The sequence below is a fragment of the Trachemys scripta genome, chromosome 2 (assembly GCF_013100865.1).
Source record: "Trachemys scripta elegans isolate TJP31775 chromosome 2, CAS_Tse_1.0, whole genome shotgun sequence".
In the NCBI taxonomy this organism is placed as follows: domain Eukaryota; kingdom Metazoa; phylum Chordata; order Testudines; family Emydidae; genus Trachemys; species Trachemys scripta.
Window position 1 is genome coordinate 279,708,318 of NC_048299.1, and position 26,625 is coordinate 279,734,942.

The 26,625-nt window shown below is 57.0% G+C and overlaps 1 protein-coding gene across 1 annotated transcript in view; it reads left to right on the plus strand.

The window, feature by feature from the left end:
• The window catches only part of C2H8orf82 (chromosome 2 C8orf82 homolog), an 18,743-nt gene extending 347 nt beyond the window's left edge, over window positions 1–18,396 (plus strand). Inside the window, exons 2-3 of the mRNA XM_034763743.1 lie at window positions 4,958–5,006; window positions 14,967–18,396. Of these exons, the coding sequence (XP_034619634.1) occupies window positions 4,958–5,006; window positions 14,967–15,412 (495 nt within the window). The 3' untranslated portion in view covers window positions 15,413–18,396. The remainder of the gene's footprint in view (window positions 1–4,957; window positions 5,007–14,966) is intronic.
• The last annotated feature ends 8,229 nt before the right edge of the window (window positions 18,397–26,625 follow it).

Genomic DNA, 26,625 nt, shown 5'->3' on the forward strand with positions numbered 1-26,625 from the left:
GGGGGGGGGGGGGGGGGGGGGGGGGGGGGGGGGGGCGGGGGGGGGGGGGGGGGGGGGGGCGATCAGAGGCCCCGGTGACGGGCGCGAGGGGCCGGGCAGACCAGGGGCTCGGGGCTGGCCGGGGTTGCTGGGTGCGGGGCTGGGGGCACTGGGCGGGGGGCTATGGGGCTCTGGGGAGAGGAGAGGGGCTGTGGGAGAAGGGGCCCGGGGAGAGGCCATGGGAAATGCTGCCACCTCCCCCCGTGGGCCAAGAGCTGATAGTGGAGCTTGGCAGCCACAGCAAACCCAGCCGGGGGCCAGCGTGGGCAGCCCCCCATTTCTGCCAGGCAGCATTGCCAGCCCCAGGTGTTCAAAATCATGAGTCAGGCTCACCAAAAATCATGAGGTGATGTAAAAATACTGGATTTGGGTTTCTTTTTATTTGCCTTCTGTTTGTTGAGCCTTTAGGGTGCACTGGGGTCAGGTTTGGAAGCTGTCTCCACGCCACTAGGGCTAGAAACTTACTTTTCCTTTAAGAATGACGGCAAAAAACATCACATACCCACTTGACTCCAGGAGCTGGGGCTTTAAGGGAAACAATAATTATCATGAGACTCATGACAAACTGATGAGAGTTGGCAATGGCTAGTTCCTAGTCACTAGCGGAGCAGTAACTGCATGGACCGCCAGGGCCGGGTGGCTTGGAAGGATTCGCTTTTTATTGGTAAATGTTGATTCCAGCAAACACTCAGGCACCCACAAAATATTTCCACCCGTCATGACCGAAATTTACAGCTAAGAGAAATCCTGCTTGAGAACATACCAGGGTTTGATTTGAGGCTGTTCACGTGTGAGGTTGACAATTTGTGTTTTCACATTTACAAAGATTTAGCTATTTGAATCTCAATGTCTACTGTCGTTAAGTAATTGTCTGACACCCCCCACCCCAACAGTTTCCCACAAATGTGAAAATTTACATTGATAAAAATGGAAAAAATACTTAAAGCCCATAACTTTACACAGCTGTGAACATTGAAATTGATAAAAGTTTGTTAATGAACATGGATATTATCAGTTGAAATTATAAAAAAAAAACAAAAACCTGTCCAGCCTCATTATGTGGGACAAGGGGTAGCTGGGCACAAAATGAAGTTTGCCCGTCGCAGTAAGGTGAGATCAGCTACTTGGTGCCCAGCCTCCAGACAGGGAGAGCCCGGTGTCCTCCTTCCAGCTCTACCTCTACAGGAGCGCTAGGCTGCGTTGTCTCTAAAAATGGCCTCTTCACCCCTTGCCCTGCATCTGAGTTAAGTCTCTTGCCTTGACAGGCACGGACATAAATACAGGGGAGCAAATTAGAGCCTATTCCGCCTCTTGTGTCATCAGCAGGACGCCCAGATTCTGCAGCCACAGACTGTTGCTAAAAACTCCCTTTTTTGGTCCATGCTTAAAAACTACCACTGACGATGTGATCAGGTAGCAGAGGGGTAGCCGTGTTAGTCTGGATCTAAAAGCAACAGAGAGTCCTGTGACACCTTACAGACCAACACACGTATTGGAGCGTGAGCTTTCGTCCGACGAAGTGGGGATTCACCCACGAAAGCTCATGCTCCAGTGCATCTGTTAGTCTGTAAGGTGCCACAAGACTCTCTGTTGCTTTTGACAATGTGATGTTAGCGGTGGGAAGACCCCAGCTTGCGGTTTGGCTCCCAGGTGGGGAGGGAAGGGAGGGAGTTTGCAGGGCAGACAGGTGTTGGGTCCATAGGCCCCACTCCCAGCCCTCAGTAAATTCGTAGGCAGCTGTGTTGTGCTCTGGTTCTTGGTCTTCAGGCGGCGACTGAGTCTGGATTGTGTGCAGTATTGTGGCTGTGTTGGTCCCAGGAGATCAGAGAGACACGGGGGGTGAGGTAATATCTTTTATTGGACCAACTTGTGTTGGTGAGAGTGACAAGCTTTTGAACTGCACAGAGCCCTTCGGCAGGTCTGGGGAAGGCCGTCAGAGGGTATGTCTGCACTGCAATTAGACACCCATGGCAAGCCTGTGCTGGCTGACTTGGGCTAAGGGGCTATTTAATTATGATAGACGCTGCAGCCCTCTGGGATCCTCCCACCTCGCAGGTTCCTAGAGCCCAGGCTCCAGCCCTAGCCCGAACACCTAATGTGCAATTAAACTGCCCCTTAGCCAGAGCCCCAGTCAGCCGGCACAGGCCAGCCCGGGTTTTTAATGGCAGTGTAGACATACCCAGCGTGTCACAGCTAAATACAAGCTGGACCAGGTTGTTTCAAGATGAAGTGGCCCATTAACACCCTTCCGGTCATAGAACAAAAAAAGGGAGTTATTGGGTTATTGATTGTTGTAAGAAGCCATAAATCCAGTGTCTTTATTAAGATCACGATTTTTAGTGTCTAGCAAAGTTAGGAATTTAAGCTCGGAGGCTTGTCTTTTGAAGGTGTTGTGCCGGTTTCCTGGGAGGATGAGAACTGAGAGGGCAGATGTAGAGCAATTGCTTTGTGGAAAGTGTTCACCCACAGTTGATACGGTGCTTTTGTCTTTTATCATTTTCCTGTGTGAATTCATTTGAGAGCGTAGTGCTTGTCTGGTTTCAGCCGCATAGTTATTATGGGGGATTTAATGCGCTGGATGAGGTACAGCACATGTTGTGACAGGCATGTGTAGGACCCATGGATCTTGAAAGGTGTGTTGTGGGGGGTATTGAACATCGTAGCAGAGGAGGTGTCAACAGGTTTTGCATCTGTTGTTCTGGCAGAGTAGTTGAGGGTGGTGTCATCATTGTTGTGAAATAATTCTTGGAGGCGGAGGTAGCAAAAGATTTCTTCTAGCTCTCCACATGTTCGTATGGTATCAGGTTCGTTCAGTCCCTTGCAGAGGACAGAGAATTCAACTCCGGTTAGGGGTCGTCATGATAAACTGATGATGTTGGTGTGTCATGGAGTGCCATGGAGCCTCCCAGGGTGGTGTTCTGTGAGTTGTGAAGTTTGTTGTAGTTGGTTCCACTTTTTGTTGTTGTGTTGGATGATTTTTTATCTGGATTGTGCAGTTGGCTTAAAGTGACAGTTCCCCAGTTGTGCCACCAGATGGTGCCAAAAAGCTAAAAATGCACATTACTGTGCCAAAGTCCTCAAATATGGTGACTGTAAGCGCAGCATGATCCCTGCCATGACCCAAGGGGGAAGTGGGGATGGCACAGCCCCAAAAGCCAGGGGTTTGGGAGAGGCGAGGCTGTGTCCGTTCTAGCCTGAAAGATGGCGGCGACATCAGTCGGTAGCATGTGGGGGGGTAGCTTTGCTGAGCTACGCGACCCCAGGGAGGTGGTTGCTGTCAGGTTCAAATACAGGTCAGGCTGGTGGGGAGATGCACTTGGCTAAGAGGCTATTGCAATACACTAGCGAGGTGCCTGTGACCTGTCCCCCTCTAGCAGCCAGCTCCAGTGACTATAGCCGCCTGCTACGGACTCCCAGCTAATGGGGTTACTCTCCTAGGCCAAGCAGTAGCAGCCTGTGATCTGGCGGATGTCTGTGCCTGGGTTAGTTACGCTGCGTACGAACTATGGACAAACCCTGGGGAGCAGACTCCTCTCCGCCAGGAGGCAGATGGAATCTATTCCTTGTTTCTCTTGGGGGGATTCCTGGGTCCTTGGAGCCAAGAGCAGCTCCCCTCTGCCCCCGTCTGCTCTCCTCTGATTCGGGCAGCGTTGCGGGAACGCCTCCCAGCCTCCATTAATGCCACCCCTAAAGCAGCCAGGCAGATGGGTGCTGAGCAAACTGCTGTCACTCCCCTTGCTTGCCGGGCTGAGGGCACCGTCCATGCAGCATCACTGCCAGGAGCAGAGGGGATCGAGGCTGGGTTTCCCAGGCAGGATAGCAGCGTGCTAGCTGTAGGGTCAGCAGGCTGGCCTGCTCTCAAAGCCAAGGGAAACTTCTCAATAAGCTCCATGTGAGATCTCAATCCTGGGAAGCATCAGACCCATGAAACGGTCTGTTTCTGGGCTCGGGAAATACCATCTGGCCCTCTTCCAGCCCTCCGGGCTGTTTGTGCCTCTCTAATCCGTTAGCATCAACTGATCGTTTTTCCTGCATTACCCGCATATTGCATTAATGGTGAATTAGTCATAGCGAGAGAGATTAGGAGTTGTAATTAGTGCTAAAGAAGCATCCGCAGTGCTGAGGTGTATCGGCCTGCTCTGTACATTAACCATCCTGCGAATTCAGGCTTTGGGGCTGTTTGTGGCTGTTGCAGAATCGCCCCTTTCTGCTGTGGGGAGCAGGGATGGACGGCCTCATTCTCAACGAGGCTGAGTGCCCAGAGGACCCACTGATTTCAGTGGGAGCCGCAGGTGCTCAGCACATCTGAAAATCAGGCCGTTGGTTAGTTCCCACTGATAGAAAGAAGACCCGGGGGAGGGGACGGCTGCATGGCCGGAACATCAGAGGCCCAGTTCTCTTCACAACCCCAGAGGATACAGGAAACTCCTTGCGACTCCAGTGAGTGACTCGTTCCCTGCAGCTGGGGAGGGGGCGCCTGGCTGGCCGTGTGTTTCAGCAGCGCCAGTTGGGATCATTGATGGGAGGTGGCGACAACGTGGAGCCGTTGCTCCAAAGCAGAGGCAATGTCCCACCCAGGCGCGTGTTGGCAATGTGGCAAGGGCCAGTAGGTCACACCTAATTTGTGACATATGGAGCCCTTGTAGCATCATCCTCTTTAACCCAGAGATCTGGCTCACGGAGACTGCAGGTCTCTGCCTGCCGTTCTCCATCGTGATCAAAGGGCAGCTGCAGAGCTGCACGGACCATGCTTTGCCCATGACATTGTGTAGGATAGTTGGGCCGTGGACTCCTGGAGCCGCAGACGCACGGCTCTGAAATGTCTCCCTTGGCCCCTGGGGCACGGTCCTCTAAGGGAGCCCCCTCTGTGCTCTGGCAGGTTGATCTTCACTGTCCCCCCTCTTGCCTTGTTTTGCAGCTTTTCCTGGACGATGCCAAAGTGAAGAACTTCATCACCTGTTTTAAAGGTAACGCCGTCCCTTCCCCACACGCCCCGATTCTGCTCTGCCTTGTCCCTTCTCCAGTGAGGGTATGATTTCTCTTCCCCCGTCTGGGAACTTGGCTCTCGCAAGCTAAGCAGGATTGGGCTGGCTCAGCGTTTGGATGGGAGACCGGTGGGGGAAATCTCCTGTGCCACAGGACGTAGAGACGGTGAATCCGTAGGGAGTTCTCGCTCCTCAGAATTGTCACTTATCTGATGGGACCTATAGCGGTGCTCTCCCCTCTGGGCGGGGCAGACCCCAGTGCTCCAGTGAAGCACTCGGGTTTGCTGTGCTGCAGGGAGCAGGATGGGGGGCCGAGTGGGGGCGCTCTCCCCTCTGAGTCAGCGTTGGCCCTACTGCCCTAGCACGGTGCTAGGAGATGCCATGCTATCGAAAGCGCAATTGATCAGCTGGGCCCCATGTGCTCCCTTTCACACCACTCTGGGGCGGGGTCTCTCCTGACTAGAGGGAGGCGTGGAGAGGGGTGTGCTGAACCTCGCGGTGCCGTCTGGCTCAGCGCCTTCTCCTAGCTGCTCTCTGGAGTCTCAGCCGTGGTTGTGATGATACCAGGCAGTGCTTGGAATGGCCCAAGCGGCTCCCGAGTGCACTTTGTCCTCCCAGGATCTCTGGCCACCGCTGCGCTCTGCTGGCTGGAATCCGGCAGACCCGTTTGTTGGGTGAGTGTGTTGCCCTCTAGTGGCTGTAAGGCTACTACTGCTGCGCGGGTGTGAACGTGTCCCAGGCTATCACGGGTAAGTCTGTATTCTGCTGCACTTCCTAGGCATGGAGACAGGCTGGTGCGGCTTGTGCTGCAGGAGCTGTGGGGTGAGGGATATAACTCAGCTAAGTTCTCCAGCCCCGCCGCTAATCACCCGTGGGTCCCACCCACTGCAGAAACACAATCTCCCTTGCTGCTCGCAGGAGGGCGTTATTCTGGGGTCTGCCTGCAGGACTCCTCCGCTGACTTCCTCCGCGCTCGCTGCTGCGGTTATTCACCAGCGCACCCCTTTGCAGGGACAGGAGGGGGCGGCCCGGCTGGGAGAGCCCCACGGGCTAAGCCTGGAGATGAGTCCTAAAATCCCCTCACTTAGCTTCTCTGCAGGATTTTGAGCTTCCTCCGGAGCCGCACTCACCCCCTTCTCAGGTGCTGGTTTTCGAGAGCTGCGTGTGCGATTGTAATCCTTACTCGGGCTCCGAAAGCCACAGCTGGGTGACAGCTGGACCCGCGTGTTAGTAGAGCAGTTCAGCCGTGGGGAAATCCCTGCTCCCCTGTACCAGCAGCCGGCTGGGCCCGGGACAGCGGGCGAGGAGAGAACGTGATTTAAACGGGTTCAACGGGAGGTTGCCTTGATGGCAGGTCTCGCCCCTCGTAGCCTGGATGAGCACAGAGGGGTTCGGGTCAGTGAAGCCCGTCACGCCACGGTGCCATGTTCCCTCATAGCAGGTCCCTGTTAATCTGCCACCCCCCACAATAACCCCACCCCCTCCTCCGAGGCTACAGCAAATGGCCAGTTAAACCTTAAATGGGGCTTTAAGATCCACTGCTACTTTCACATGAGCTGAAACCTGGGATTTAGACTCTAAGTCCCCTGAGCCGCTTCCCGCCAATGGCCCTGCTTGGCCTGCCACTGCCACCACTTGGCAACACGGCTCCCTAGGCTTGTTGTGAGCCCGCCGGGGCCTGGCGCTCTTCTGAATGGGCTGCCTGTCAGCCCCCCCTTGCTGTGTTTGCCGGCCATTACGTCGGCTTCCCCACTTCTTAACAATCAGAGTTCGGGGAGGGGGAACTAGCATAGTCCTGAGTCCTAAACCTTCCCCCGCAGAACAGAGCAAACTGCAGCCCCCCGCAACTTTAAATACAGCTCTGCAGCCACAGAGACTACAGGTCCCAGCATGCAATGCTGAGTCTTCATCTGCCTTCTGCTCAGGTCAAGATGGAGCGTTGAATGCTGGGACCTGTAGTCTTTTTTTTTGCAGGCAATGCTTATCCCCCAACCCCTCACTTGGCAGATCAACCACTGAACTTTTCGCCGCTGGGCGCGAGGTCTGGGTGAAGCTTGAGCTCCTAATGTGAAGCGAATTCCCCAGAGGAGGGCGCTGTTCACACTAAGCACTTGTAATTCCCTGTGCGCTTTGCACTGTTCCTGAGTAGCAGCCTTTGAACACGCAGACAAATGCACTGGCTGCTCGCACACCCCGCTCGAGTGACTGCCTGTGATTAGATTTAGAATTTAATTAAGCCTTCCCGGGGGCGGGCTCTGAGGGTAGATTCATTAATGTCATGCTGCTGTGACAGCGGCTCATACAAAAACCCCAGCATCCTTTTAAATAGGGCAGGGAACTTTGTGCAGTGTATCCGTTGCCACGACAAGTCGTTTTGAGTGACCAGAGAAGAGAGAGCAGTAAGGGGATGGAATGCTGCTTGGGGTGAGCGCAAGGGTGTATAGGGTGCATGTGTGGGCCGAACAGACACCGCTACCGAAAAGCTCTGCCCGAAGGTTAGTCTTTAAGGTGCCACCGGACTCCTCGTTGTTGTCGAAGGCCCCTGCACGCCTGAAGTGGGGCATCCATAGGGACACGTGTCTCGAAGAACTCCAGTTACTGCACAAGGTCCGTAACCTAGTGGAAGGATAAGAGGGAACAACAGGAGAATGGGAATGCAGCTTTGCACTTCGAAAGTATCAGCAATTCCACTGCACTAGGCACAGGGATTCTGCTCTTCTGGTGGGCAGTGAGGTTACAGCAGTTCTGATTGGTCCGTGGCTGTGACATCACCTGAACGGACATCAGCTGGCCAATCAGAACATGCCTTTGGACAATCAGTGTCCCCAACCACACCATCAATAGGATTGTTTGCTAAGTTTCAATCAGCGGCCCCCGTGCATGTTCGCTGGTGGCAGGAGGGTTACAGAGGTGTCGCTGCAGGCCAGATCTGCCTTCCAACCTTTTATTACTGATGATGGGGTGCGGGGCCATCCCTAGGGGGCTGTGGGGCCGAGGGAGGAAGTGACAAATCCATCACTTCCAGGACCAACCCGTCACTTCTGGGACAGACTGCGGCGGGTAGGGGAGGCGGTGCCTCTCCAAACAGCCAGACGTGGCTCTGCCCCCCCAAAGCCCCGCTTCAGCGTTGCCGCTGGGCTCCAGGGGCTGGGGCCACACCACCTGCCTTCCCAGGGCTGGGGAGGCTGCTGCGGTGCTGCCGTGCGCTCTCCCTTCCGGCGTGCTCTCCCTCGTGTGGACAGGGTGGGGCTGGGGGTAACCTCCCCAGCCAGCGGTTCATGTGCCGCCCATGTGCGCTGGCCAATCGCACCGACCCGCGGGGTCCCCCAAAGCGATGCCACGATTTCCCCATACCCTAGGGACGGCTTTGATGGGGTGTGACCCAGATAAAACCCAGCTCGACTCTCAGATCCTGGGGGAGTTTGGGGCTGACCATTAGAAAATCCTCCCGTGACCTGAGCATATCTGATCAGATTAACTGCGACCCGGCCCCAGGCCTTCGGGGGTTGATTTTCAGAGGAGAACTGTGCTGTAAACTGGACTCCCTGAAATCTGCACATCCGCTAGTCAGAGCTGCCTCGCTTCCACAAGGCTCCTCTCATCCTCGCTGGCCTGAGGGGTCACGTTTCTTCTGCTCGTGGAGTAGGGGGCTGGAACAGTTTGTATAGTGGGGGTGCCAAGTGCCATTGAACCAAACTGTAAACCAGGGGTGGGCAAACTTTTTGGCCCGAGGGCCACATCTGGATATGGAAACTGTATGGTGGGCCATGAATGCTCATGAAATTGGGGTTGGGGTGTGGGAGGGGGTGAGGGTGAGGGCTCAGGCTGGGGGTGTGGGCTCTGGGGTGGGGCCAGAAGTGAGTTCAGGGTGCGGGTGGGGGCTCTGGGCTGGGACAGGGGGATGGGGGTGAGGGCTCTGGGGTGGGGTTGGGGTTGCAGGAGGGTGCTCCGGGCTGGGACCAAGGAGTTCAGAAGGTGGGAGGGGGATCAGGGTTGTGGCAGAGGGTTGGGGTGTGGGAGGGAGTCGGGTGCAGGCTCTGGGCGGCGCTTACTTCAAACAGCTCCTGGAAGCAGCGGCATGTCCCCCCTCTGGCTCCTATGCAGAAGTGCGGCCAGGCGGCTCTGCTGTGCGCTGCCCTGTCCGCAGGCGCCGCCCCTGTAGCTCCTATTGGCCGCAGTTCCTGGCCAGTGGCAGCTGCGGGGGCGGCGGCGCTTGGGGTGGGGGCAGCGTGCAGAGCCCCATGGCTGCCCCAACGCAAAAGAGCCAGAGGGGGGACATGCCACTGCTTCCAGGAGCTGTGCGGAGTGGGGCAGGCCCTGGACCCCGCTCCCCGGCAGGAGCTCGAGAGCCGGATTAAAACGTCTGAAGGGCCGGATGCGGCCCCCGGGCCGTAGTTTGCCGTCCCCTGCTGTAAACCCTGTATATGATGGAAACCACTTTAAGCCAGGGGTGCTGCAGCCCCCCCAGCCCCCCTAGTTCCAGCACCTCGGTGTGAGAGGAGTGACTCCTCTAGCAAAGTTTATGACCCACCATGCATTTAAAGGCTCTGGACCAAATTCATCCCTGTGGTGACCATCGACTTACACGGGGACAGGTTTGGGCCCTTATCTTCAAGTGACTGAAAACGGCAGGAGCTCAATGGTGCCATTCACTGAGGTTCCAGCAGCTGCTGTCTGGTACTGAGGGCAGGACACGGGGATGGTTTCCACAGCACTGGGATGTGAACCTCAGGCCTCGAAGCTACAAATGACTCGATTAAGCTTGATAAGTTTATGGAGGGGATGGTTTGATGGGATAACGTGATTTTAGTCAATAGGTCAATAACGTGCCATCGCTGGTAATTAGTAACAATGGTCAATGATGGGATATTAAAAGTTACTACAGAGAACTTTTTCCAGAGGTCTGGCTAGAGAATCTTGCCCGCATGCTCGGGGTTCAGCTGATCGCCGTATTTGGGGTTGGGAAGGAATTTTCCTCCAGGGTAGATTGGCAGAGGCCCTGGAGGTTTTTCGCCTTCCTCCGCAGCATGGGGCAGGGGTCGCTTGCTGGAGGATTCTCTGCGATTTGAAGTCTTTAAATCATGATTTGGGGACTTCAACAGCTGAGTCAAGGGAGAGAATTATTCCAGGAGTGGGTGGGTCAGCTTTTGTGGCCCGCATCATGCGGGAGGTCAGACTAGATGATCATAATGGTCCCTTCTGACCTTAGAGTCTATGAGTCTATGACTCTCCTCTGAGTCTCCCTCCCCCAGAGCCACATGAGGTCACCGTTGCCTGTGCCTCGACTTAGAGGGGGACAGACCCCAGCGTGCGACGTTCCCTCGTGAGCCGAGCCGCCTGGCGCATGCCGGAACTCGCCAGTGTTGGGAACAGTAAGGCAGCACTGGGTGTGCCGGGTCAGTCTGCGTGTCTCCCTCCCCACCCCACTGGGATCAAACAAATGGGGAAACCCCTGTTCTGGTTCCAGGGCTCCCCCCTCTCCACCCCCTGTGCCAGGCTGGACCCTTTTCACAGCTCCAGGTGCGGCTAAGCCCAGTGAGAGGCAGCTACAAGGCTGCTGGAAACACACTGTACCTAACAATACCCAGCTCTTGCACGGCGCCTCTCAGCAGCAGAGCCTAAAGCGCTTTTCAAAGGAGCTGAGCATCATTATCCTCATGTGACAGATGGGGAAACTGAGGCCCAAGGAGGGGCAGTGAGTTGGCCAGGGTCACCCGGTAGATCAGTGGCAGAGCCAGGAATAGAGTCCAGGTCTCCTGAATCCCGTCCAGTGCCCTATCTAGAGGGGCCTGATCTCACTACGATGGCACACGGGCTTCCCCGGGCACCTGCAGCCCTCCGGTCTTGCTCCATAGCAGGGTGAGAGCGGCCTGGTCTTGGCCATTCACCCCGACCCCTTTCACTGTGCGGGCTGCTTCCTAATGAGCACAGGTGAAAGCCAGGCTTCACCCAGCTGCGCCTCGGTTTCCCCAGAACGGCTGTGGGGCATTGCTCACTGTCTGTAGGGTCTCAAGAGCTGCAGATGCAAAGGGCTTCCCCAACATGGAGATGTAGCAGCCCCTGGGAGGGTAGAGAAGGCTATTTAGGAATTGCTTCACCTTTAACAAATGCAGCAGCTGTTAACAGGGCAGACTGACTTGTGGGGGGGCAGTACCCCTTATTGAGTCACACACCCTGCTCCTCGCAGCACAACGCCCCTAGCGCCATGATGGGATGGTGGGTCATTGCTGAGTCAGACGGGGAAGTGCTGGCTACTGAATCAGCACCACTTCCTGTCACATCGACATGTTCCTCGGAAATCTCCCATCCCAGAGTTTGGCCTGGCCTAACCCTGCTTAGTGCAAGATCTGGGGGAGCGGATAGGTCTGTCCCACTGCTGCCAAAGCCCAGGGTCTCCTGGATGCAGGCACCGCTAGCCTGTCTAGCATCTAGGACTTCCCCCTCCCCTGGCGCCATCTTTCTGGCGCTCCAGCTCCATTTCAGTCCATGTTCCTTTAAAAACTGTTTGCAATTCAGTCTTTCTCCAGCAGCAGATTCTCCAGCAAAGACAGCACAAGGCCTTTTGCGTGTTTATTTCGTTTGCACAATTACAGGGATTCAGCTCTTGCTTTTAATAACTTCTGTTCCCTTCTCCCCTGCCTGTTAAAACCTCCGAGCCTTCTGCCCGTTTCACTCTCTCCAGGTCACTGATCGAGAGAGGCAGTAGAGGGCGAGTGGCTACTGTTGACTTCCCCTCGCTGTATTTTAGGTGAACGATCAGCCACAATATGTCCACCTCCTTCCTGGCGCTGCTCTGAAAGAATGCTGTTAAATGGCTTGATAAAGGAGGCCAGGCAAAACAAAGGAATAAAAACACCATTAGCTAACAAAAATGGATCCACCCAGCAGGGTGTAAGCTAATAAGTACTGGGAAGTAATTTGCTTTTGCCAAATGACTTCTCCCTGCGCTGCAGGTTTCCCATAAGCTCTCGGCAGCTGTAGCTGGCCCCGTCGGTGCAGAGGCAGCCTTGCTGCTAAAGAGTATTTTAAAGGTGATTTGTGAATGCCTAATTGCTGTAGGCCACGATTCACTTGGCAAACAGGCAGCTGTGACATTTATTACTGCATTATCTTTGTTACATAAAACTAACCTGAAAATGCATCTCGGGAGCTTGTGCCCCTTGAAAGATCCGTGAGCGGCAAAGCTGGCCAGCGTTGGCGTGGGGCTTCACTCCGGGAACAGCCCGGCAGCAGTAGGGGGTGTGGAATGGGCAAACGTTCCCTGGCCAAAATCAGCTTCTTCCCCGTGATCAGCCAGAGGCGAGTCCCCCGGCTTGCCTGCCTGCCAGTGTGACTTGCTGTCACCCCTCCTTTGCGCGCGCACTTCCCTGAGCTACCGTCGGAGCTTGGTTGTGCTGGTGTAGATCTCTGGCGTGACTCTGTTGAGGGCCCTGGCGTTACTCTGGATGTCTGTGGGGGAAATTGAGAGGGGAATCTGGCCGGAGTTCTTGGGAAGCATGGGTAGGCAGCACGTAGGTTTCAGCAAGCGACTTGGAAAACAGGGCGACTTGCATCTCGTCCTAGGATTCGGGCGTCCTGTTAGGTTTCCTTCAGCCCATTCCCCACGGGCCACAGCAAGATCAGTCCCTGTCGATTCACCAGCACTTCGCCCAGTTCTAAATGTCCCAAACTCCTTCCTTTGGGCAACTGTTCCACGGTTCAACAGGCCTTGCTGGGAGGAAGCGCTTCTGTTCAGGAAGGAGGGGCTGGTGGCTAAGGCATGCGACTGCGTCGCTGTGTCACTGGACCAGTCCTTTAGATTCTCTGCGTGTCACTCCCCCGTTTGTAAAATGGAGGTAACTGCACTCCCGTACATGACGGGGGCAGGAGGAGAGGGTTAACGAATGGCTGCTTGTAAGGCACTCTCATGACTGGCCTTCATCCCAGTAGTACTGAAGAACCTAGACAGATCAATGTCATCCCCTTGCTTTTAGTTGTTGTAATTCTCTGAGGTTCATTGCTCTGTTCCAGCCAAAGCCCTCTCTGTACACACACACACAACTGAAGTCCTGTCATGTGGGTCAGTGTCCTTGCCCCTGTTGGTTAACTGAGCCAGAGAGCCATTAAGAGACTTTCCCAAGGTCATGCAGCATCTCAGTGGCGGAGCTGGGCATAGACCTCTATAGTCCTCTCTCCTCCCCTCGGTGCATCACTTGCCTTTTTAGATTGTAAATTCCTCAAGGAAGCAACTGTCTTCTTGTATCACATGTTCAGCCCCAAACCCAACTTGAGTCCAATCTAGGCCTCTGGCTGCCATTGTAATACGTACACTAAATAATGACTGGCCCATATGTCTTCTCTTATCCCCTTGCACCACCCTCGAGAACTCTTCTCTCTCATGAGGGGTTGCACCCTGTTAAACCCTGCGGGGAATATTTCCAGCCCCGCGTGCACTGACCTCTGGGGCTTCCCGTTTTTAAACAATCCTTTGTGTCGGTTTTCAGGAATGTGTGAGATCTTGGCAATCGATTTAAAAGCAAATGAGAACTAGACTCTGGCAGATGGAGCAGGGCTGTGCCCGGGGGGCGATGCTGGTGCCCTCTCGCCTGTTAATGAGTGCGTGGCTCATTTGCTGTAGCACTCACCATGTGCGAGGCAAAAGGGCCCCGCCCCAAAGAACCTCCATTGGAGAAGACGCGAGCTGAGGGGCACAACGTGCGAGGGATGTGATCAAGGTGGCCGTGGTCACTCAGGTTAACACTGGGGGTTTTTTGTGAGCTGGCGAGGTTCTCCCCAGGCAGCCCCAGCCTCCCCATAAGCAGCCGGTTAGTTTCTTGTAGGGGGTATGTTGCATATAAAAGACAAAGCCCCCAATATTGGGGTGTCCTGTCACCCTAAGAGTGGAGAAGAAAGGGGGAGATGCAGAAAGAGACACGGGGGGGGGGTGAGGAGGAGACAGTTCTGCACAGTGCTGAAAACAGAGCCAAGGAGTTTGGATTTCATGTGGCGAGGAAGGGGGAGGCGTCAGAGGGATTCAATGGAGGAGCAAAGAACATGATCTCCTGTCCCTTTCGCTTTCCTGCTTCCTGGCCACAGAGCAAAGCCATGAAACTGACCAGATCTTGTATGTTTCACTTTCCTGCTTTGCTCACTTAGGGGGATAAGTGGAAGTCTGGCAGGAGAGGCATGCTCAATGCCAGGCTGGCCTCTGTGCCGCTCCTGTGCCACTGGGGAGTGCCCCCAGGAGGTTCAAGCCATCCGGGGAGAGAGGTCTGACGGGGCCCCTTGGCTCTAAAGATCATGCCGACAATGAAGGGCTAGAAGCAGAGTGTCCGGAGAGCTGGAGGCGGCCGGTAACAGCCAGGGCTGATTCCTTACCCCCATACAGCCCGTAGCAGCCTGTCGGACGACAGCTGGAGATGCGCTGTGTGCGGTCAGCAGAGAGATGAATGCGGAGGCCTTCTAGTTTAGAGATGGGAATTAATCAGGAGTGATGTTTCCCGGAGCAGCTCTGCTGCCACCTCCTGATTAGCCTGCCAGAGCTCTGGAGATGGAAGGGGCCAGGTGCAGCTCTGCTAATTTCCAAGGCCTGTAACTGCATTGCAATTCCAGGCAGTGGGGAGGAGGACGCGCCCTGAATCAGAACAGCGCATCTCCGGGAGCAGATCCGTCAGCAGGCCCGTGCGAGGCCAGGGAGCCGTGGCCTCCGTCCTCCTCAGCGTGCACTTTGGGCTGGGTCTGGAGTGAATTGCAGCCAGGAGTGAGCTCCGGGCCGAGGTTCCCAAGGGTGCTCCCGAGCCCCTGCAGGGAACGTGCCTTTTGTTGGCCTGGCATATGGGCTTCTAACGAAGCCGCTTGCTGATGGGGGGAGGCGTGTCGGGTAAAACAGGCTTCAGCCTTGCAGAGCGCACCGATCTAGTTCTCTGGCCGCTGACCCCAGTGTGGTGTCTCTCTGTTTCGCAGATAAGCAGTTCCTCGCTTTCTTCTTCAAACAACTGCAGCTGAACCGGAGCGGGCGCTACCAGGACGCCTTCCCCTACCTCTCCCCCTGCGGCCGAGAGCACAACTTCGTGCGCTGCGACGACCGCCCCATCGTCTTCACCCACCTGCTGCGGGGCCGGGCGGGCGAGGAGCTGCTCTCCTACTGCGGCGGCGGAGACAGGCTGGTGGTCGGCTTCGAGCCAGAGAAGCTGGTGATGTTCCCTGAGAACGGGCGCGTCTATCACCCGGCCTCGCAGAAAGCCGGCGGCGTGGGGCTGGTGAAATCGTCCCTGGCCTTTGAGCTGAGCCCCGGCTTTGAGTACAGCCAGGGCGCCGGCGGGCCCCCCACCCACTTCCGCTGGCAGGGCGAGCGCTACACCCTCACCAACGAGCTGGTGCAGCTGATCCGCTCAAACAGCAGCGCCTGAGCCGGGGCGTCGCCAGCGAGGCTGCCCGGCCCTGGGGCCAGAGCAAGGACTGGCCCAGAGCTTGGCCATCTGCAGCTGTTGGCTGCTTCGCAACAGCCTGAGGACAGCCCCTCCCTGGCACTCACTGGAGCAGATCGCACCCAGCCCCCTCTCTGCAGCCCACCCCCTGGCTGCCCAGCCAGATGTATGCCACTTGGGCCAAGCGACCCCGGGGTTGGCTGCTTGAAGGGCCTCCATGGGCCTCTTCTCCAACAGGGGTGTGGGTGCCCTGTGCCCTCGAACCCCATGGGCTGCACGTAAGGCTCTAGATTGGACTGGGCGGCCATGAGCTCCGAAAGCCACCTCCTAGTGGGAGCCGAAGGGAAGCCGGAAAAGCAGCGGCTCTTGTCCCCTCTGGTCCAAGCAGATGGCCAAGCCGGAGGTGAACGGAGCCCCTGCTTGCCGAGCTGCACTGGGATTCTGTCCCTGGAGAGCCGAGCGGGGTGGGACAGACCCGGAATCCATGTTCCTTCACCTGTGGCCCTACAAACCCCCCAGCCCAGGGCCCCTTTCCTCCCTTGCCCCCTCCCCATTTTAAGGATCTGCAGATTCGGTGTGGGCCCAGGGCCTGCTGCATTGCTTGGTGGGTGCTCACTGTGTCTGCCCTTCCCCGAGCGGTGAGCACTGTGGGGAAAGACCCCGCCGCTCAACCCGCTCCCCCACACCAAGCCAAGAACAAATCTGCCCTGCCCCTCCTGCCTGTCCATAGCAGGAGAGGCCGTGAGAGGCTGCTGGGAGTGGAAGGAGAGACTTGGCCAGATTAGCCTCAGTGCCCCCAGCCAAGTGCCTGTGCCCCGCGCCCCATTGCTGTGCTCGTCGGCTTCTCGCCATGCAGCCCGGGGTGCTTCGTGCTGGTAGAGATCCCCGCCTAGGCAGGCTCCGCTGAGCTCCCGGGTGGAGGAGTGGGCTCATGGGAGCCCAGCGGCGCTTGCAGGGAGGCTGCAGCGTGATTATCTCTGGCGTGCTCTGAACCGGGATTAGTCTGGGGAACCAGGAGCTTAAACTGCCGTAATAACCGTGTTTAAAAAGCTCTCTGCCGTTCCATAACCGCGCTGCAGATAACCCGCTTTCGGAGAGGGTCGTCGATGGGTGCCTGGGGGATGGAGAATCTTTAGCCAGGCTCCCCGCAGCGAGAAGGGCAGGGTCTCCCCGGGACCTGCCCGCTGGGGCTCAGCCCCCCAAGCCCGCTAGCCCCCTGTGGTAACTCCTGGGCTCCACTCGACCCCATGGCCTGCGGATCCCCCTCCCCCACCTCTGGGGGCCAGGCTGCAGACTTGGGCCTCCCCCTGGGGCTGGTGGGCATTGTGATGCCCCTTGTCACGCTCTCCTGGCTTCCGCCCCAGCCCCTAGTACTGCCTGGAAACCAGAGACCGTTCGTGTCTGTCCAGCCAGGCTGACGGGAAGGCTCGATGGGCTGCCCCCAGGGCCGCCATTCCAGCCGCCTCCAAGTTGCTAAATAAATGCTGACTTGATCCCACCCAGGTGCCTTTTAATGGGCCCGATCCTGCCCCCCCTCAAGGTGGCAAAAGTCCCATCAGCCTTTGGGCTTTTGCTGATCCCTGGCCCAGGGTGTTTCCTGTTTGGGGGCTTGGGATCCCAGCACGCTGCCCACGTGCCGCTCACACCACGGATCCAGGCTGCCTTACGGGTGTGATTGACACCAGCAGGCCGAGGCCTCGTGCCGGCCCGCCCCAGGGGTTTGAAACCACCCTCTGCTGCCCCAGCACAGAGCACGGTCGGGTGCCCTGCCAAAACCAATCGCTGCGCGAGCTCGCTGAGCCGCTCAAACCTCCTCTTAAAAGGCTTTTTTCCCAGGGACTTAATGCTCCTTGACAGCTTTCGAGCGGGACCCTAAACTTAGCCAGGCTGCGCTGCCCCTGGCATCTGTTAGCAGCAGCCGGCCCAGCAAGCCCCTCTCAATCCTCAGAGCCTATTTTTAGACAGCCCGGAGGTTTTCGGGCTCTGTTACTGCTTGGCAGCAGCGAGGGGTCGGAGGGGCACTGCCCAGAGTTAGCACCAATGGGGTGGGAAGCACCAGGACAGCAGGCTGGGATCCATGAGCACAAGGGGCGTGGGCTCCTTTCCATGGGATTGCATAGGTGTTTTTGACCCCTTGGCTGCAGGCTGCCGGTTCTCTGCTGTGTGAACGTCACGAGTTGCCTCCCCTGGAATTTTCACTCATCCGCTGATCGTAGGTGCCTCCGTTTTTGGTATCCAGGTTGAGACCCCTCCAGCCTGCTCCTTTCGAGGGGCTGAGCACAGTGGATAGTGGGGGGGTTCAGCACCTTTAAAATGCCTCAAGTGGGCACCCAGCACCCGAGGCCCTTTGCTGCCGGCGCCTCCGTTTGCCCAGTTGTGGAATTGGGCCAGTGCTGCCGACCTTTGTGAGATGCCCTGAGATCTCTTTGTGCAAAGCCCCGTGGGAGTCCTTGGGCGTGTCATTGTTCCAATGGGACGCTGTCCGCTGGGGGGACTCGGCCCTCGGCACCAGGACGGCAGCAGCCAAGTGGTTAATGAGTCACGTATGTTCCCCTCTGGAGCAGGCCTCCCTCCGAGTGGGTGGATGCGCTCAGCCTTCGGCAAAGCCTGTCCCTTGAGTTTGATTCCTCTGAGTGGAGAAGCCCAAGTGAAGAGAGGACGGGGAGGGGGAGAGAAGTCACCCAGCAGAGTGCGTGGGGAGAAGCCAACCAGGCTGCATTGGTGTGACCCGCACAAGTCGGTCTGAGTGGGGCTGGATAAACTGGAGTATTGGAGTCGATTGCTGTGCACGGGGGGTGCTGCAAACGGCTGCTCCGCTCGGCTGCCGTTTCCTGACACACACACACACACACACTTACACACACACACACACACGCATGTACACGGCTGGGGGTTCTGAGTGGAACAGTTTGGGGTTTTTTTTCTGTGACAACAACTCAATAAATAAATGATTGGCAGCAACCCGGCCAGGGATGGGCTGATTTCTTCGATGTTATCACTGGATTGTGGGGTCCAAGCGTCCCCCGGTTCAGGGATCCACCCTTGCTTTCCAGCCAGCAGCCCCTCCCTCCGTCAGTCGCCTGTGTGGACAGCCCCCACCCACCGCTCCCATAGGAGTCGGGTTCAGAGTCAGGGAGGTGGCAGCTGAATTGTGGTACTGAGCCACGGGACGGCCCTGCTCCATCCCGGGACTCTCCAGCCCAGCCCGGCCAGCAGCGCTTTATCGGCTCTTCTGTCGGGCATTCTCAGGGCCGCTATTCTGTCTCCACTCTGGCCACAGCAAACAATCCACCCCAGGCAACGTGGGGGAGGCGGTGCTGACAAGCCCGCCCAGTGGGCAATGAACATGGAAGCCACCACATGTCAGGTGCAAGGGGCCCTGTGCACGGCTGGTGGCTGGTTCTCCCTGAGTCACCGCGTGGGCCGGGCCCCGCTGCCTTCTCTTCCTTTTCATGCTTCAAACAAGACAGGAACGCGTCGGAGACAAGGAGGAATGAACTTGTGGGAGCGCCTCTACTCCCGCCAGGGCTGTGTCAACCCCCAGCTTCATCAGAGCGTGACGTTCAGCCTGCTCCCTTGGGCTCTCCCTGGCTTCTCCCAGCTGAGAGGCCGGGACAGAGCAGGGGCCGAGGGACAGGAATTAATTAATTGCATGCTGCAATTAACCACCGCTCGCTCCTCAAGCTAATGTGTTCTTCCAGCCCAGTGGTACGGCAGCCAAACCTTCAGGGAACCACGGAGTCAGCAGGGAAATAAAACGAGTGCAGCTGAGCGCTTTCATCTCCACAGAGCTGTGCAGCCATTAGCCCTCGGGGCCAGGCCAGGAGCCTTATCTCCCTTGTTCAGATGGAGAAACTGAGGCACAGAGCGTGAGGAGGGGGAGGGACTTGCTTGGGGTTAGACGGCCGTATCACTGGAGTCCTGGATGCTGTTGTGTGCTCTGATTGACATCAGCAGGGGTGGCAGCCGCGTGCTGGCAGCTGGCTCTCCCTCTGCTGACCAAGTGGCAGCACCCCAGGGTACTCGGTGGGAGAGGGTGTAGCAGCTTTAACGGCTGGAATGAGCGCTGCAGAGTTAGCGTTTCACCCCAAGGGAAGAGAGTTACCCTCTGGTGAGCCCCACACCCAGGCCACAGATCATAGCAACAGCGAGGGAGCTCTGTCCGGCCAGCCGTGGCAGTGGGTACTTGCCATGGCGGGAAGCCGCTGGAGGGGCAAAGCAGAGCCCCCAATTTCCCATTGTCCCGAGGCTGGGAATTCTCCGAGCCCTGGCAATAATCTACACCCACAGTTCAGCTCGAGAAGTGCCGGAGCTCAGAGGAAAGCGCCGCGCTCCCCATGCTGACGAGCATTGGACAGGAACTGGGAGTTTTCCTCCGAGGGGCATTGCAGGGAACCAGTAGAAAATAAATCCCCCCGAGTCTTCCTTCTCCTCTGGGTTTTCACCACTGCCGATTTTCCATCCAGCCGCTGGCTCTAAACTCTCCCCTCCTGCTGCCCACGTGCTGGCGCCTACAGCGGGAAGGAGCATGCAGGGGTGTTTGAGCTGCAGGCGCTCAGAGCGAGGGAGCTGAGGGACGTGGAGCCACGGCTGTGCTGGAAAGGGGCCTGTGCACTGCTGATCTCAACTGAGCGTCCTGCCGGGCCGCGCCGCGCCAGCGACACATCCCACGTGTATGTACACAACAGGTGGGTAGCGTGTGGTTCCTAACCAGGGGAGAGGCAGTGTGTTCTAAAGGGCTCCTTGGCATGGGGCGAAATGCAGAACAAGAACTGGGGGCTGGAAGTTAGACCAATTAGACACATTTTTCAGTCAGGGTCAGTAGCCACTGGAACAAACAACCAAGCCAAGTAGTGGATTCTCCATCTCTTGAAGGCTTCAGAGCCGGCCTAGCTGCCTTTAGCCAATCAAGGGATGGGGCTGACTAGCGGGGTAATTGGGAGGAGGTCAGACAGGATGCCCCAAGGGTCCCGTCAGGCATGACAGCTCTGAGATGAGCACACGAGGTGCAGAGGACCCACAGGCTGGGTCCTGGGAGAGAACAGCCTCTGAGGGCAGCTGCAGCTCGCCTGTTGGCCAGACTGTTGGCACAAGGCCGTTGCCTGTGATGGGTGTGTTCCCGAGCGCTGGAAAGTCCTTACGTCTGGCTCCACTCACCAGGCGAGTCAAGGCCCCGGGCGAGTTTTGTTTGGCCTCGGTTCAGGGCCAACTGAAGAGCAGCGGGACCAAATGGTGCATTTACTCTAGGTCCTTCGTGCGAACAAAGCTAAGTGTGCCCAGACCAGTGTCAGAAAGCTGCTGAGGGTCGCAACCCAGGAGCGGGTGTGTTGTAATTCCTGCTCCTGTCTCTGCTCGCTCCCGTTCGTTGGGCGATAGCAGGAGAACCGAGGGGCGGGTGAAGCGCAGGGAAACGAGCCACGTTACACTGGAATAGCCGCCGAGGGCAGGGGCACGAGCCCTGTTGCTCAACACCCTTGAAACGAGTCTGGACAAAGCACAAATCGGTGCCCGCAGGGAATATGCTGTTCTGGCTGGGCCCATGGGTTATTCTTCGCCTTGGCCTCCACCCACCCTGAGTACGTGTTATCCCCCGGGCACGGCTCAGCGAGCCACGTACACCAGCCCTGCGTGTAGCTGCATGCTCCAGTCTTCTGCTGAAATCCCCTCTGGTGCTGGGAATGATGTAAAAATAAATGGAGATATCCTATCTCTTAGAACTGGAAGGGACCTTGAAAGGTCATCGAGTCCAGCCCCCTGCCTTCACTAGCAGGAGCAAGTACTGATTTTGCCCCAGATCCCTAAGTGGCCCCTTCAAGGATTGAACTCACAACCCTGGGTTTAGCAGGCAATGCTCAAACCACTGAGCTATCCCTCCCCCTTTGTAAATTCTGCTTCAGCCCCAGGGCCTAGACCTGATCCCCCGCACCGGGGCAGTTCAGCCCGTCTGGTGTCATACCCTGCACAAGTCTGGTCTGTCCTTTCCATAGCTCGTCGCCTGAGCAAATCCCCCCACCCCAACGCGTGTCCTCCAGGAGGGCTAGTTCCAGGCCAGATTTCCTCATTCTCCCTTAAGCCGTGTTGGCTTTAGAACTGTTCAAAACAGAGTGACGCATTTATCACCAGGAGAGGCTCTTGGGGCTGGCTAAAAACCAAGACCCACTAAAGAGTTATGCAGTAACTAGGCACCACTGAAGACGAGATACTGGTGTGCAAGGCCCAGCAAGGAAGGAGGGGAGGGATGGCTCCACCCTGGGTACGTGTGGCTCAGGACACGAGTGATGCCAGGGTGCAGGCAGGGCTGCTGATGCCGTTTGGGCAAACTCGCTGGCACCGTTGCCTGGGACGTGAAGACACCACAGAGGAATGGACGCACGAGCCGCAGCATGAAGCACACTAGTTACCGGAAGGCCGGTGGCCGTTTCACTCACACGCTGTGTCTCGCCCCAAGAATTGGAATGGCAGAACCAGTTCGTTTCCCCAGCTGAAATTCATCTTTGGGGCAGGGCCTGAGGCTGGGGAGTGCTGGGAAAAGCAGTGAGTGGCTGAAAATGAGGGGTTCATAGGGAACCCGGGATGCCGGCTTAAAGGCGGCCCAGGGTTCTCTGCCCAGCCTCGCTAGAAGACGTGTTGAAACATTAGTACTGATTTGATACATCCTAGCGCCGAGGGACCGCGGAGCTGTCCAGCGTTGTGCCAGGCGCTGTACAAACACTGACCAAACCGTAGTTCCACCCCAACGAGCTGACTAGCTCAGCATAAGATGATAGTCAGAAAAGGCAGCACCAGGAGGATGAGAGGCAGTGCTCACAGTATGTTGGCTCCCCTAAGCTGGGTCTATCTGAGAGGCAGGGTAGCCTCGCAGTTAAGGCAGTGGACTGGAGTCAGGCATAGGGGTCTGCATGGGCCAAATTTTTAAGCCTGAACCGGACCCAAGCTGTAACGATGCTGGTTCTGGTGGGATCCAACTAGTGCCAATTCAAGACAAATTGCTTAAAACAGGGCAGTTACAGCCCTAGGCTGGAGTTTTTCCACCTCTAAGGCAAACCAAACCAGACAGACAGAGAGGACTTTGGTCTCACTCCACTGGCTAATCACAAGTCACACAAGCAATTCCCTTAGACACTCCAGTTTCCCAGTATCACCACCAGTGCCACTCATTATGGGGACAAATGGTTATGAAAACCAATACCCCAGTAAAAGAAAAATGTTCTCCTGATCCCAAAGGACCAAGCCCCAGACCCAGGTCAATATACAAATCAGATCTTACCCACAAATCACGCTGTTGCCAATCCTTTAGAATCTAAAATCTAAAGGTTTATTCATAAAAGGAAAAAGATAGAGATGAGAGTTAGAATTGGTTAAATGGAATCAATTACATACAGTAATGGCAAAGTTCTTGGTTCAGGCTTGTAGCAGTGATAGAATAAACTGCAGGTTCAAATCAAGTCTCTGGAACATCCCCAGCTGGGATGGGTCATTCAGTCCTTTGTTCAAAGCTTCAGTTTGTAGCAAAGTCCCTCCAGAGGTAAGAAGCAGGATTGAAGACAAGATGGAGATGAGGCATCAGCCTTATATAGTCTTTTCCAGGTGTAAGAACACCTCTGTTCTTACTGTGGAAAATTACAGCAAAATGGAGTCTGGAGTCACATGGGCCGGTTCCTGCATACTTTGCTGAGTCACAAGGTGTATCTGCCTTCTCTCAATGGGTCAGTTGTATAGCTGATGGTCCTTAATGGGCCATCAAGCAGGCTAGGCAGAGCTGACACCAACTTATCTGGGGTGTCATCCACAAACATAGCACCAGTTTGAAATACAGACAGTATAGAGCCAATATTCATAACTTCAACTACAAAAATGATACACACATACAGAGAACATAATCATAACCAGCAAACCATAACCTCTCCATAGCCCCCTTTTATACAAGATCTGGTGCTACTACAGGACCTTGGTTGCAACCATGTTCTATATGGTCCCAGTTCAAGTCAATAATGTGACACAAGCCCACTGTTAACGAAATAAGATTTGCTCCAAGCTTTAAAGGAGCAATTTCCCACCCACCTGCCCCCTGAGGCCCCACTCCTGTCCTCCAGCCGCCCAGCCGGTGACGGGAACGGTTCCTCTGAGCACTGAGGGTGAATAGACCTGGTTCTAGTGAGGCTGGAGATCTCGCCACGATGCTGTTCTTGTTGAGTGAGACGCCAGTGGATGGAGACTTGGGGCTCATGTGTGACTTTGGGCCCAGCTCCTCAAAGGTATTTAGGCGCATAACTCCCATTGACATCAGTGGGGGGAGTGGCCACTGGGGCCTGCGCTGTCCCTCAGTGCACACAGGAGAGATTAAAGCCGGGATCTGGGGCCCCAGCTCAGTGACGAGCCGTAACCACGCTGGGGCGAGTCCAGGGTCTGACCTGCACTCCAAGCCACCGCCTTTCGAACCGGATCCTGCCTCTTGTGGGGACATGGACCATGGAGACGCTGAGGCTCAGAAAGCCCTCCAGCTTGGGGGGGGGGAGTGCTGCACGACAGGGTCCGTGTCATCTCCACAGGACGCCCCACGCTGTGAATTCAGCAGGAGGGCAGCGGCAGGGCATGGGCTGTGAGGGGGAATGCCCCCTCTGGAAACTGGAAACCGCTCCAGCACGCAGCAGCCTTCAGTTGTGGTCTGTCTCCTGGGGGGCTCAGAGGGGGAGTGAGGGGAGGTGTTGAGACATGGGGAACGGGGGCAGCAGGCTCCAGGCTGGGAAGGAGGGTCCAGGGAGGGTTCTAACCGCTCCCAGACCCATTCCAGACTCTCTAGGTCCTGCTCCAACCCTGGGCCCCATGGCACCCTCTGCATCTTCTCAGGGTCCCATTGCCCCCCACCCCGCGCCGCCCTCAGCGTACGTGAGTTCACACGTGGGTGAAGCCCCCGCAATAGCCCATTGCAGGGGCAGTAGCGCCCCTGCTTCTGCCAAACCCCCCCCCCCACTTCTGCCACCCCTGTTCTGTCCTGCTCAGAGCACTCACTCCCTGCCCCAGCTAACAGCACCGGTGGCTCTAAAAGCCCCAAACGCCCGTTGCCTTTAAAGGGAGCTGGAGACGGGCGCCTGCCTCAAATTCCCGGTGAGTGCTCTAGCAAGCGGAGCTGGGGCCGGGGCGCCGGGGTCTCTCCTGCCTTTGGGCTGTTCTAAGCAAATGGCCCTCTCAATTTGGGTTTGCTCCTGGGACGGGAGCAATGGCCAGACTGGAGCAGACCACAGGGCTATGTAGCCCAGTTGCCTCTCGCAGCCAGCACCAGATCCCGAGAGGCAGGTGTACGAACCCTGCAGTAGCAGATGGGGAATAATCTACCCCCCACCTTAGGTCTCAGCCTAATCTCTAGCCGTTAGAGATTGGTATAAGGTAAACCCTGAAGCCAGAGATTTAATATCCCTGCCACCATTTGTTATAATTAATTGTAACTCTGGCTATTCTTGTTAGCCATATAAATGCCCAATCCCTTCCTGAATCTTGCTGAGTTCTGGCCTTAGCGACATCCTGTGGCAAGGAGTTCCACAGGCTAATTATGTACCTGAGTGGCAGATTCTCCATCTCAAAGGGTGACTGGCCCCTTTAAGAGGGAGTAGGGGCCAGGGCACCTGGACTGATTATCTGTGGCTTAAAGGGAGGCACCTGGGTCTTGCCCAAATTTAGTTAGAGGGTTGCAGAACGGTTCTGGCAGGCTGCTGTTACCTGTGGATCGCTCTGAAGTAGCAGGGGAAGTGGCTGGATGAGCTGCTGTGGGTGGGCATTAGGCAGATCTGCAAGACCCTGGACCGGGGGGAAGGGTTTGGGCCTGGAAGCCAGAGGTGAAGAAGGCTGAGGACTAAACAGGCCAGACTCTGGAGTAGAGGAGACTCCAGCCAGGAAGGGCTGAGAGGGGCCTGCCAAGGCAGCGAAGAGCCGTAGAGCCCAGACTCGGGGGCAGAAGAGAAGCCATAGGACTGAGCACTGGTTTGTGTCCTTAGGTCAATAGTGGGCACAGAAATGGCGGCACGGCAGCTGCAGAGCTCCAGGCTGCTGGGCAAGTTCCCTTCTCTGTCCTTCAGCCCGGAGTGGCTGCCTCGCTGGAAGGGCCTGGGCTCCGGAGAGGGGCCCTGGCTGAAACTGCCCGGCCTGGGCGCACCCAGAGGCCCTAGACTCTGTGAATGGTGTGACGCCGTATTTCCCGTAGCAGGGCTGAGTTTGCCGCTCGCTGTGGGGGGCGGTTTCCCCGTCTCACAGGCCGGCTGCTCCGGCTCTCTTGCTCGCTCCTGCACCAACGCGCTGGCTCGGAAGGGCCTCCTGGAGGGGCTGGCGAGGGGGGGCTAATTAAGAGCAGGCGTCAGGGGATTTGGGCCCTTTGTGCCCTCTCTGTTGATGGGGCAGAGGGGGCTGCTTTTTTGGGGAGCTGTCTCTGGGGAAGGGGTGGCCCCAGCATGGCTGGGGGGAGGCCCCAGCCAGCCCCTGTGTGGGGAGAGAGGAGAGGAGAGGCTATGGGTCATTGCTATAGAGTGGGGCAAACCCTCTCTGGGGCTGGGTGGAGGCACCAGGTAGCCCTTGTGTAGGGGGAAGGTGCAGAGGGGCTAATGGAGAGGGGTAGCCCCCCTGGGGGAGGAGGGAGTGGGGATCCCCATCTCAGAGGGGGTGAGAGTCAGAGACCCACCGTTGAAGCCTTCATTCCCATTTCCTCCCCCATGGGCCTACTCTGCCCCCTCAGACAGCAGCCGTGCTCCCATCCCCCCACACCCTGTGCCCCCTCTGCCGGGGCAATAGGGGGCAGCGCCAGGGGGGCAAAGGAACTGGCTGGCTGTGCCCCCCAGCAGCACGCCCTGTGGCGACAGCGTGACCAGTCAGTGCTGGGGGGCAGGGGTGGGAGCAGGCGAGATGTGCCCTGGCCCACCTCTGTGCGGCCCTTGGCTGGCTGGGCCCAGCGCTCCTTTGGGATCCGCATGGTCCTGTGCCTGGGTAACCAGCCAGTGGAGTTGGTGAGCTCCCCCCGCTGTGGCCAGGGAGGGGCAGTGGCATGGGGTGGTTGGCCCCTTGTACGGGAGTCAGGGCCCAGCCCGCCCATGACAAACTCCTGCAAAGGGAGGCAGCTGAGGGACTAAGGAGCCCATGGGCCTGAGAAAAGGCCGTGAGGGCCCAGCTGCAGGGAGGTGTCCCAGGAAATGGGAATGAAGGCTTCAACGGTG